The 12,250-nt window shown below is 44.7% G+C and overlaps 1 protein-coding gene across 4 annotated transcripts in view; it reads left to right on the top strand.

The window, feature by feature from the left end:
• KCTD1 (potassium channel tetramerization domain containing 1) overlaps positions 1-9,665 on the top strand; it is a 178,521-nt gene extending 168,856 nt beyond the window's left edge. For all 4 annotated transcript variants that reach the window (XM_067014859.1, XM_067014858.1, XM_059039394.2 and 1 more), the window contains exons 4-5: positions 4,199-4,504; positions 8,683-9,665. In XM_067014859.1, the coding sequence (XP_066870960.1) occupies positions 4,199-4,504; positions 8,683-8,841 (465 nt within the window). In that variant the 3' untranslated portion in view covers positions 8,842-9,665. The remainder of the gene's footprint in view (positions 1-4,198; positions 4,505-8,682) is intronic.
• Positions 9,666-12,250: the final 2,585 nt, after the last annotated feature.

The raw sequence follows: 12,250 nt of genomic DNA on the forward strand, positions 1-12,250 counted from the left end.
TGCGTACCGCAGAAAAGGAGAAAAGAAAAAAAAAAAAGGAAGGAAGGGAGCGAGGAAAGGAGGGTTACAGAGCCAGGGAAATTAAGAACCTTAGAGGTCCCAAACCTCAAACACTGAAAAAACTGTGATGGCCCACGTCCCCCTAAAAAACAAATGTTTTTAAAGCAAAGTTTTATAAGGATCTGTTTTTGTTTATGATTACTACATGGATGCTATTGTTGAAATGTAAAATATAAAATCCTTTCATTTCCCCTCATTTTCTTGGCGCCTCCTCTTTGCACGTGCCCAGATACATACATACCCTGCCTTCTGGGGAACCAAGCGTGGCCCGAGAGACCCAGGAGCAGGATCCCCTATCCCGAGTGTGGGTAGGAGAAGAGCTTCTAGAGCTCCTGGGAGGAGTTGGATGCATTCCTCGTAGAAAAACCCTCTCTGTGCCCATGGTACCTGGCCTGGCCGCTGCACATAAACAGGTCTTAAAATGAACGAGTGAGTGGCCGAGTTGCCTTTTGAGTGGAAGGACCTGTGAAACTTCAAGTACATTAGGCGTGAAATAAGCCTTTCAGCGGTTTTGTGGAACTAGAAGCCGTGTGTGGTAGGCTGAGTTATGGCCCCCAAAGGTGTCTACATCCTAATCCCCAGAACCTGTGAATGTCACCTTACGTGGCAAAAGGGACCTTGCAGATGTGATGAAGTTTAAGGGTTTGGAGATGGGGAGATTATCCAGGATAACCCAGGTGGACCCAATGGAACCACGGGAGTCCTTAGAAGTGAAAGAGGAAGGCTGGAGGGTCAGAGTCAGAGGAGGTATCAGGAAGGAAGTGGTGTGATGGTTATAGCCACGAGCCAAGGAATGTGTGGGCAGCCCCGGAAGCTGGAAAACGCGAGGAACCTGATTCTCCCCTAGAACCTCCAGAAAAAAAGGCAGCTCTGCCAATACCCCATCTTTGTTCTGTGAGACCCGTTTCAGACTTCTGACCTCCAGAGCTGCAAGAGAATAAATTTGTGCTGTTTTACCCCACCAAATCTGTGGTAATTTCTGACAGCAGCAGTAGGAAACCAATACACTGTGTATATCACTTTCCTCCCTGTATGGAAAATGTCTTCTGAATTCAAATATTTAATCAAGAAATAAGCTTTTGAAAAATGGCCCGTCTGTCTTTTGGAGTCCACCCACATTTACTTTCCTGTTCCGTGTACTTCTCTCCAAGGTCTCAGGGAAGCCCAATGTATTTACCTGTAAAATGAGATCTTGATCTTTCGGCCTCTCAGAATTATTGCAAATCTCAAAAAAAAATATTTCTTTTATTTTAAAAATATGTATTCTAGGATTTTACATTATTTAAACAGGATAATAGGTCTGTGAATAACCTATCTTTTACTGAATATGAGGCTAAGCAAGATATATGGTTGATGCTGTCTTAACGAGAGAAGCTGGAAAAGGCAAGGAAATGGATTCTCCCCGAGAGCTTCCAGAATAAACACAGCCTTAGTGACTCATCTTGGACTTCTGATTCCTAGAACTATAGGAGAATAAGTTCATGTTGTTTTAAGCTACTAAACCCGGTGGTAATTATTACAGCAGCAACAGAGAACTAATACAGACTGCATTCATAGCAGTTACAGTGTCCAGCCAAGCAAAGGTGGTGCAGTGCACTTATGAGATCACATCTGAAATGTTAGGTTCCATTCTGGTTTGGGTTTTAGGCAGCGTGTTGACAAATTCAAGTACAGTTGACCCACGAACAATGCAAGGATTGGGGGGCCAGTCCTCCTCGCAGTTGAAAATCTGCATATGACTTAATCGGCCCTCTGTGTCTGCAGTTACACATCTGCAGATTCAACCAACTGCAGATCATGTCGCGCTCTGGTACCTATTTAGTGAAAAAAGTCCACATGTAAGTGGACCCCTGTAGTTCAAACCCGTGTTGTTCAAGGGTCAGCTGTACGTACTAGATGTTGAAGAACTTCAAAGTCATAACCAATGAAAAGGAGCTGAAACGATTGGGTATTTTCAGCCTGAATAATATTTAGACATAACAGTTGTCTTCAAATGTTTGAAGGGTTAACACGTCAAAGATTAAGATCGCTGAAACCCCAGAGGATGGAATTAAGAACAAATAAGTTGAAGTTACAGGAAATTCAGGTCATTCTAACAGAGACATTTACAACAATCACAGCTTCAAACAAAGTAAATACTGTGCCTTGTTAAGTAGTAAGCTTCCCACCTCTGGAAGCATTCAGTCAGAGGCTGAATGATCACTACTCAGTGATATTAGAAAGGATTCCTCCTTGACGCCAAGGGTCAAGGTTGGTCAAGAAGACTGCTGTGAGCACTTTTAAGATCTGAAGACTTGATGGCATGTTTTTCACTGGAGTCCAGATTCTTTTTCATGCTAAAATTTGTAATTAAATCTCACAGGAAAATAAAAAGCAGTAGCAGAAGTTCTCACTTCTGTTGCTCGTGTAACTCTCAGTACTGTTCAAATCTCCTTGAGAGCTGTCATCTTGATGAGTAAGTACGATATTAAGGTCAGTGTGTCACAGTTGGTGGACTTCAAAGACGGCCAGGACACGGTAGTGGGGTCCCCAGGTTGACCAGGAGGAACCTGCAGTTCCCTCACTTCTACCCTCAGGCTGGGCTGGGCTGGGGGCTCGGTTCTGCCCTCAGAGCGACCACACTGCAGCTTGGTTCTTGACGTCTCAAACCGAGCAGTATCTCCTGTGAGACAGGAGGCGAAGCAGGTGAAATGAGATTATGGGAGCAGTGGTCTGCACTCCTGCAGGGAGCCAGGCTCCTGTAGTGATGGGGTTGCTCGGAGACGACAGAGTAAAGCAGCAGCCCCTTCTGCGGGCCAGCGTCCAGGTCGTGTCTTCCACCTGGCCCGAGTTTCTCAGCACGGAAGGTAGACGATCCAGCTAGGGACCCACTCGTACTTTCTTGCCCCCCCACCCCACTCTGTTTTCTGTGGAAGCCTTGACTAATGCTCCAGCTGTTGATTTGCAAGAAAAAGCAAAGTGCCAAATAAAGCAGCTCTCCTGAAGTCACACCCTCCTATGCTCCGTCCTGAGGCCTCGGGCGGCCCTCGAGCCCTGGGCTCAGGCGTTGGCTCTCCTGCAGGCACTGGGCACCGCCTGCCAGCTCCAGCCCGTGGAAGGAAGGCGAAATGCGTGTCAGTTGATTAAAATGTTCTCAACCAGCGTGTCTGGACAAGTGTCCATGTACCTCACAGCCAGAGATGATTGTGGCCATAGTTACATTTAGACATAATATTGACCTGCTTGATAACATTCTTCCTAAGCTGCTGCCTCCCCATCATCCTCTTTGGTCCTCCCATTCAGTGGCTTGTGTGTGTTTTAATGGATTTTTTTTTTTTTAAGACAAGAGAAAAAGAAACCACGCCCGAAGACTGGGTGACTGCGTTTTCAGAAGTGGACTAGTTTCCTTTCCTGCACAGCTGTCTTTCGGGAGCCCAGGCCTGAGGCTCTCTCACTTTGTTTGCCTCCCTCTCTTTGTGGTGGGGGCACCAAAGGGCTGGTGGAGGGCAGTGCGTCCTCCATCAGCCTCCCCCAAACCATCACCCATCCCGCAAGTTTAGGTAAAAACAGCATGCGTGCCCTCCAGGTGCCCATCCACCCGCTCTCCAGCCCCGCCTCCACCATGGCCCTGCCCGTCCCCCTCCTGTGAGAAGTTCTGGAGCTGCCACTGAAGGTGACAAGGAGCGTAGGCTCCTGGTGAATGGTGCACAGCTATGCCTCCCTCGCCTTGACCCATATAGGCATTCCATCCGGAGGCCATAAAGTGGATTCTCACGGGCACAAACTGTAAATACCCAAAGGCATTTTTCTACAAAAAGAGAAAAGTTTTGGTGAATCCTTTCACATCCTAGTTTTCTCATCTGCAAAATGGGAATAAAACTGGTTCCCAAGTCACTGGGCAATTATGGGGATTTCATGAAAGCACTTAGAAGGGTCCCACCTGCCCCTTAACGCCCTTAGCTCCTATTATAATCACTGAATGAATGAATGAATGCAAATTGAGTCTGTACGAAAGTGTTATATGAGTGAAAAATTTACACCCAGATTTGATTATTGAAATGACAGGGGTGAAAAATTCACCTCTCATATGTGGACATTTTTTTGGCACCTTATGTTTGCATTTTACACTGTGAAATACCTTTTTTTTTTTTTTTTCCAGGACTACACTTTGTTATATGAAGAGGCAAAATATTTTCAGCTTCAGCCCATGTTGTTGGAGATGGAAAGATGGAAACAGGACAGAGAAACCGGTCGCTTTTCAAGGCCCTGTGAGTGCCTCGTGGTACGTGTTGCCCCAGACCTCGGAGAAAGGATCACGCTCAGCGGTGACAAATCTTTGATAGAAGAAGTGTTTCCAGAGATCGGCGACGTGATGTGTAACTCCGTCAATGCAGGCTGGAATCACGACTCAACACACGTCATCAGATTTCCACTGAATGGCTACTGTCACCTCAACTCAGTCCAGGTATAGCGTCGTCACACATTGTGTGGCATGGAATGTTGCTCTTAATGCTGTTACCTTGCTTTCACGTGGTACCTTTCCTCCAGGCAGCTGGAGAACCCTTACATGGTTGGAGGGCGTAAACCGTTCCCCCCTCTACAGCAGTCATTCAGTCATTCCACAAACATTTATTGAACATCTACCTTGTGCCGGGTGCTGGTATGAGCACTGGAGATACAGAAGGGAAGAAAACAGACAACAGCCCTCTTTTCATGGAACTTACATTACGGGAATGGGGGTGGGAGGGTGCAAACAATAACCAACCTAAATGATGGGCAGGTGGTGAGAAGAGGATGCCTAGGGCAGGGTATCCTGGCATGTGCTTGACATACTGAGGAGTATCAGGAAAGCCAGCGTGGCTTGAAGCAAGTAAAGGTGGGGTGGGTAGTGCAGAGCCCCCCCAGGGACAGATGGTGGAGGGCCCCACAGAGGGTGGGAAGAGCTCTGGGATTCTTTGTGTTGGTTTCTTTTGGGTTTGGGTCCCTTGCTTGTATGAGTCAAATGGAAAGCCATTTGAGGATTTTGAGCAAGAGAGTGACCCGTTGTAACTCGTATTTGAAAGTGAATATTCCAGCAACAGGTGGAAACCAGGGGGAGCCAAGGGGACCAGTTAGCAAGCTGGTCCAAGCAATAACTGAGACGTTTCTGACTCTGAATATCTTTTTTTTTTGGCTGCGCTACACGCCATGTGGAGTTTTAGTTCCCCGACCAGGGATTGAACCCGTGCCCCCTGCAGTGGACGCACGGAGTCTTAGCCACTGGACTGGCAGGGAAGTTCTAAAGTAATTTTGTTTGGTTTTTGTTTTGGAGGCACCGCATAGCTTGGGGGACCTTAGTTCCCTGTCCAGGGATTGAACCCGGGCCCTCGGCAGTGAGAGCGCGGGGTCCTAACCACTGGACCGCCCCAAATATCTTGAATGTAGAGCTGACAAGGTTTTCTGACAATGGCTCTGGGTTGTAGGACAGAAGCAAAGATGACTAAGATTTTTGATGGAGGAACTGGGTGAATGGAATTAGTATTTTCTGAGATAGAGAAGTTTATGGGAGAAGACTTAAGGGCAGAATTCAGAAGTTTGGCTGACAAGGTGTGAGAGGCCACGTGCCTTAGACTTCGGTGATTGTGGTCACCTTCCTAACTGACGCGTGCCAGCCCTGGGCCAAGCATTGACCGTGCTTGTCTTCTTACACCAACCCTAACAGGTAAGCACTGTTAATTCCCTGTCTGGCTGATGAGAAAACAGAAGCACACCTGGGTCTTGACTCCAGGTCTGTGTGATTCAAAACGATTTTAAGTCAATGGAGTGAGGGTTTGGGGGCTTTTCTCTGCCTTTTTAATTGGAATGGGTCCATGGCTTTATTCAGTATTGAGCCAACAAAACCTCTCCCCCAAATTCCAAGACTGGAAGCACCCACTCTAGCATTCTGCCTCTTGAGGATGGTTTCACAACTATTTATCATTTTAAAATGTTGTGATCAGGTGTCTGAGAGCAGAGCAGCAGGAAACTGGCAGACAATGAGCCCCGGGCGCGCCAGAGGAAGGCACACACCCCAGCCGGCAGCGGGTGGCCCCCCTGGGCTGTGCAGGCCCGGAGTCGCACCCTGAACCGCCCTGTGCAGTTCCTGAGTGGGGCCTCAGCGATTTCAAAAAGGCTCTAGAGCCCTGAAAGCCTTTGCCCTCCTCCCCATGCCCTGCTCCTCCCCCCTCCCTCAGCTCTCCCTAGACAGCATTTCATTGCTTCTCTAGGGCCCCATCCCTAGGGCCACTGAATAACTATCAGAAATTCACAAGCCTGACATGTTTCCCAATCATTGAGTCTGATCAGATGTGGATTTTCATATGGATTAATTTCATCATATGATGTGGCCACACAAGTTCCTGCTCCAGCTAGAGGACAGGTACCACCCTCTAGGCATTCATTGGCTTTGGGGTAAGGCTCAGGAGCCCTGAGAGCTACCCAAGTGATTTTAATATTCCCAAATGATCACTGACTTTAAGGAGCTTTGCTATTAACGAGTTGTGGCTTAAAAAGGAACCGTCAAGGGCTTCCCTGGTGGCGCAGTGGTTAAGAATCCGCCTGCCAATGCAAGGGACACAGGCTCAAGCCCCGGTCTGGGAAGATCCCACATACCGCGGAGCAACTAAGCCCCTGCGCCACAACTACTGAGCCTGAGCTCTAGAGCCTTTGAGCCACAGATACTGAAGCCCGCGTGCCTAGAGCCTGTGCTCTGCAATAAGAGAAGCCCGCGCACAGCAACAAAAACCCAACACAGCCATAAATTAATTAATTAAAATAAAAAGGGAAATCTCTTTTTAAAAAAGGAACGGTCAAGAAGCATAAGCTATCTGCATTACACTGGAATAAGCTTTACCATCTTCAAGGTAACATTGGATCATATTGAATAATTATCGTATGCATATTAGACCCTCTGGGGAGGAAGCTTAGGGACTTCCTTATATTAGCAATTTAGCGACCTAACAACACTGAAAGACAAACGATATCAGAGTTAAGTCCCTTATTGTTCAGCTTCCTCTACCTTTGTAATTTCTCTCCTGATCAAGGCAAAAAATCCTTTCCAAGGCGGTGGTTTGGCCAAGCAGACTGGGGTGTTTCTTGCTGACAAGCTACATTCCTGCCTCTACTGGGGAAATCTCCTGAGAGTGAGCTGTTCACCGTTTTATTCACCTGCTACCAAAGCACATCTTAATGTGCTTGATTCTGAACTTAGAGATTGTTTTCTTCATAGTGTCCTTCCGCTGCCTGGTGTGCATATGCATTGTGAATTTATGTACAGAAGTAGACACTGCAGGGAAGAGTGTTCATTTTGTTCCCATAAGGACTTGTGTTTTTTTTTTTTAATTTGCCACCATTTGAGTTTTAATTTTTAGAATGCATACTCTTGCTTTCCCATCTCATCTAGTTAGCTATTTTGCAAAATAGCAGATTACATTACATGCAAAAGTAGCCAACCAAAAAATAATAGTTCAAAAAAAGACATAGTAAGGATTCACTGTAATTATATTTTGAGAGTTATTTGGTAACATTTCACTTTGTTCCAAAAATGAGCCAGGCATTTTTTCTAAAGTTATGATTGAGTCATCTTGCCTTTAGAGTGGTGTAGATATAATTTAATTACATCCAGAATCCTGGCAGGGAACATTTGCAAGTCTAATATTTGTTGGATTCCTAAAGAAACAGAATGCTCTAGATCAGTTTCCTGTATTTCTGCGTATCTAAGAGTTGCAGGAAATGTTTCCTGCATTCAAGAGAGTCAGACAAGTAGTGACAGACCCAGGGATCTTTCTGGCATTAGGTATTTGATTTCAAAATCAGAGATTATATGGGTTATGTTTGTATGAGAAGTTTAGAACATCTTTATATTTGGATATATTTTCTAATACAGATCATATACAACCATTGCATTTATTCTTGCCTCCCTGGATACACCCAAGGCAATAGAACTATTTCAAAAGCCACGACTTGAAAAGCTGTAGATAAACCTCGACTGTCTTCAATAGTCCATTTCTTCTGCTGTTGAAATTGCATCAGTCTTTCAAGCTGAAATATATTAACTCAGTATAGGAAATTTGAACAATGGCCCAGTCAAGAGTGAATGAGTTGAGGCTGAATCACCGATGGAGTAAATTTAGATAATATCACTGTCTCTCCATAGTCTTTATCATCTCATCGAATATATGTTAGTGGTAAATGAGCTTTGAAATGTGAACCCTCTCCTTCTATAGAGAAGGTGGAGTTGCACATTGCAAAAAACATGGGATTTGAGGCCAAAGAGACCTAAGTTGGACACCCAATTCCATCACTTACTAGGAGTGAGCCTCAGTTTTCTCATCTGTCAAATGGACTAACTCCACCCATTATGCAAGGTGGTTGTAATAGTAAACGAACTTGGCATGTGTAAAGCTAGCGTGTGAAGGAACATTTTAGGTATTAAAAACGTTTGCTTGCTCCCTCCTGCCCTGTAATCCAGAGCTTTGTTTGAAAGCAGAAAAACAGAGAGATTTAAGGGTTGGATAAGAACCAGAGCTGCACGTGATCTCAAACTTTGGGACAGTCTTTGGGCTGTTTATGTGGCCAATGGACCTAGCTCACCCCTAACTGCATGCTTGTATCGGTCCCTCGCAGGTCCTCGAGAGGTTGCAGCAAAGAGGATTTGAAATCGTGGGCTCCTGTGGGGGAGGAGTGGACTCATCTCAGTTCAGCGAATACGTCCTGCGGCGGGAACTGAGGCGGACGCCCCGTGGACCCTCTGTCATCCGGATAAAGCAAGAGCCTCTGGACTAAGTGGACCTATTTCTTATGCAAAAAGGAGAAAACATACACAACAAATAATGCAAACAAAAAAGGGACATTTATGTGCAGTTGGGACAGCAAACCAAGTCCTGGACCTAAAATTGAATAAAAGACACATTTATATCCAATAGAGACCACACCTGTATTCATATGGGAACAATTGGAATAGTGATATCCTCAAGGTGTAAAAAATATATAAATATATATATATATATGTCAAAAGGTAGGAAATGCAAAAAAAAGAAAAAAAGGTGGTAGCTACAGTTGGTGCTGTGATGGCCGTGAAGTGTCCTGGGCCTCCCAAGGCCTCTGACCAATAAACAAGCCATGAGCAGTGAGGACGCATCTCCTTACAGTTTCCATTGCCGACAGCCATCCATTCTTTCTTTTTCCTTTGTCCTTCTTTTTCCTTTTTTAAAAAAACCGGAACACTTAGAATCGCATTTCTTTGCATATGGAAGTTTCATGTCTCTCTTTAGACGGGGGACTGGGCAGGACTTCAAAAACAACTCGCATGAGCACACTGCATTCGAAAGACGTTAGACATGAAATTTTAAATGTAGTTTGTACAGAAGTCACACTTTTTTGTCCGCCTCACAGATGTGAACATGACTGTTTTTAAACCGATCAGTTTTGCAAAGGGGCCAGAATTATTACTTGTTAGAGTTGCTCCAGTTTGAGTCTGCTGCTTTCCTACAATTTTTCAAATTTTATAATGTATTAAATACAATAAACTCTGTTTAAAAAATAAGGTCTGTGTGAAACACACGTGTTGGGGTGAGGCGGTATTAAAACGAAATTTTTCTATTTTAAAATTTTCTGTGTCGAACATTAAAAAGAGGCCTAGGGCTTCCCTGGTGGCGCAGTGGTTGAGAATCCGCCTGCCGATGCAGGGGACACGGGTTCGTGCCCCGGTCTGGGAAGATCCCACATACCGCGGAGCGGCTGAGCCCGTGAGCCATGGCCGCTGAGCCTGTGCATCCGGAGCCTGTGCTCCGCAACGGGAGAGGCCACAACAGTGAGAGGCCCGCGTACAGAAAAAAAAAAAAAAGAGGCCTAAAAGCTGAGGCCAGTGTTGAGATCCAAACCCACTAAAGGATAAGGATGTCGACCCTCATTCTGAACAGTTCTGTTCCTGCTCAGTGTTAGGCCGAGAGCTTTGTTATTCTGCTTTGGTTTAGCAAGATAAACCTTCCTTCCTGTGAGTTGACAAATTTCAGTTCTCTCTTGCTGCAGAGCGAACCATGCCCAAACTTAGCAGCTTACAACATTTTCTTCTCTCTCTTGATTCTGTGATCCTCTCGTGTCGATTGGCCTGCATGTGATGTCATCTGGGGCGTGACCGGGGTGCCAGTCCCCACTGGCCATGGGCCTCTTCACGTGGTTTGGGTATCTCCCAGTGTGGGAGCTAGGTTCCAAGAGGGAGGAAGGAAGCCACAGTCCCCCAGAAAGGCCAGGCCTGGAGCTACTACTCAATGCACTTCTGCAGGAATCTGTTAGTTCAGCAGATACAGAGCCAGCCCAGATTCAAGGAGGGGTAGGGGATAAAAACACACCTCCTGGAGGGGAGAGTGCCAAAGAAGTTGTAGCCAAATTGAATCTACCATGACACCTGTCCAAAAAAATCCAAAAAGTAAGGCATTAATGGCTTTGGAAGAAGTAGGGAAAAATCTCACTCAAGGCCAGAATGATCACTTTCTTATTAGCCAGAGAGGTGAGAAACTGGAGATGTCAGTACCACTTTGGAATTAGGCCCTCAGCTTTTCCAGGGTATTAGTGATTCTGAAGACTCCTCTGTCAGTGCTGCCACCACCTTTCTTCCTTACTTCCTCTTCCTCGTTCCAGACACTCAAAATAAACCTGGCATGGTGATAAGATTGACAGGTAAACTATAATGTGTTTCTGAGGCAGAGATGTTCCTGTGGTGATGCACTATTTCCATCCTGAACTTTCTTTTTTTAAATTAAAAAGTCTATGCCTGAGGACACTAGTAATAAAAATATTGGGGGCTTCTGAAACTAAAGGTAAGCTGTGAATGGCTCCAATCATCCCCCTGAAACACAGAGGCAGCCCAAACGCTGAATTACTCTAATGACTGCCAGCCAGGCTTTCACGTGGTTGTTTAATTTCCCCTTATTGGCGACTAATACACACCACTGTATCAGATGGAGACAGCCAGGGCTCCTCCCACAGGCTGCTTGGGCATCCGCGTCTGCTGAAAGGAAAACAAAATTGCTCTATGATTTTACTGGTAATCCATTCTCCGTGGGTAAAATTTCCTAAAAGCAATAAAGCAAGGGCCCCACTTTGGGACTTCCTGCTGGTTATTGTCATCAGTGAACATTTACCCAGCACTCTCTCTGGGCAGCTAGTATTGTCCCAATCAAACACTCCACAGAATTATGTGTACTTTGTTCTTTTCTGACCTCTTATGCCCATTTATACGACTGCAACCCAGTTGTGCATTCTTTCTACAGAAACTCCAATCCATTTCAACAGAGCAAACACGTCAGATGTTATGTTCATGTTTTTAGGTCTTAACAACGAATAGATTCCCAGATGCGAAAGTACTTCAGGAAAGAGCTGGTCAATCAAAATATAATTGAGTTACAATCTTACTTTTTCCCCTGCGTTTAATTATCCAGTATATAGGGTTATCCATACTTCACCAGTTGTCCAAATAAGGATATTTATAGCTATGCTTATTTTCCTCACAGAGGATGGGATCAAGGCTCAGCGCTGCATTGGTTATTAATGTCTTTAGACCCTAATTTAGAAAGATATTCCCTTTTTTTTCCTTTTTCTTTGTTTCCTTCTTTTCCTTTGTTCCATGACGTTGGTCTATTTGAAAAGTAAGAGTCAGTTGTTCTGGAGTTTGTTGCACAATCTAGATTTATCTGCTTGGTAGAGTCAAGTTAATTTTTTTTGCAAGAATACTACATAGGGATGTTATTTCCTCATTACATCACATCACAAGGGTCTGTTTGGCCCGTAATGGTGATGATAATTTTATTTATATTTTCTGTTTTTATTTTTTGTTATTGTAGATCTTATTGCATGTCAGTTGTGGTTTTTCTTTGGTAGCGGTAACACTGACCACTCAGTTGAGGTGACAGTCACCAAATTTCTCCAGTGTAAAAGCAGTTCATCCCTTTGTAATTAATAACTAATCTATGGGATGAAATTGTGAGATTGTAAATACCCTGTACCTCAACACACTTTCACCTGATGGTTTTAACATTCATTGGTAATCTTTTCCTGAATCAGTCATTACCTTGGTGGTTATAAAAGTGTACTCTTAAAAAAGCTACTATTGCCTGAACCTTTGGTATTTGAAATAACCTTTTTTTTTTTTTTGAGCGAAATACATTTCTTTAGTCTAAGTCACACAAACTATAAT

The sequence above is a fragment of the Kogia breviceps genome, chromosome 15 (genome assembly GCF_026419965.1).
Source record: "Kogia breviceps isolate mKogBre1 chromosome 15, mKogBre1 haplotype 1, whole genome shotgun sequence".
In the NCBI taxonomy this organism is placed as follows: Eukaryota; Metazoa; Chordata; class Mammalia; order Artiodactyla; family Physeteridae; genus Kogia; species Kogia breviceps.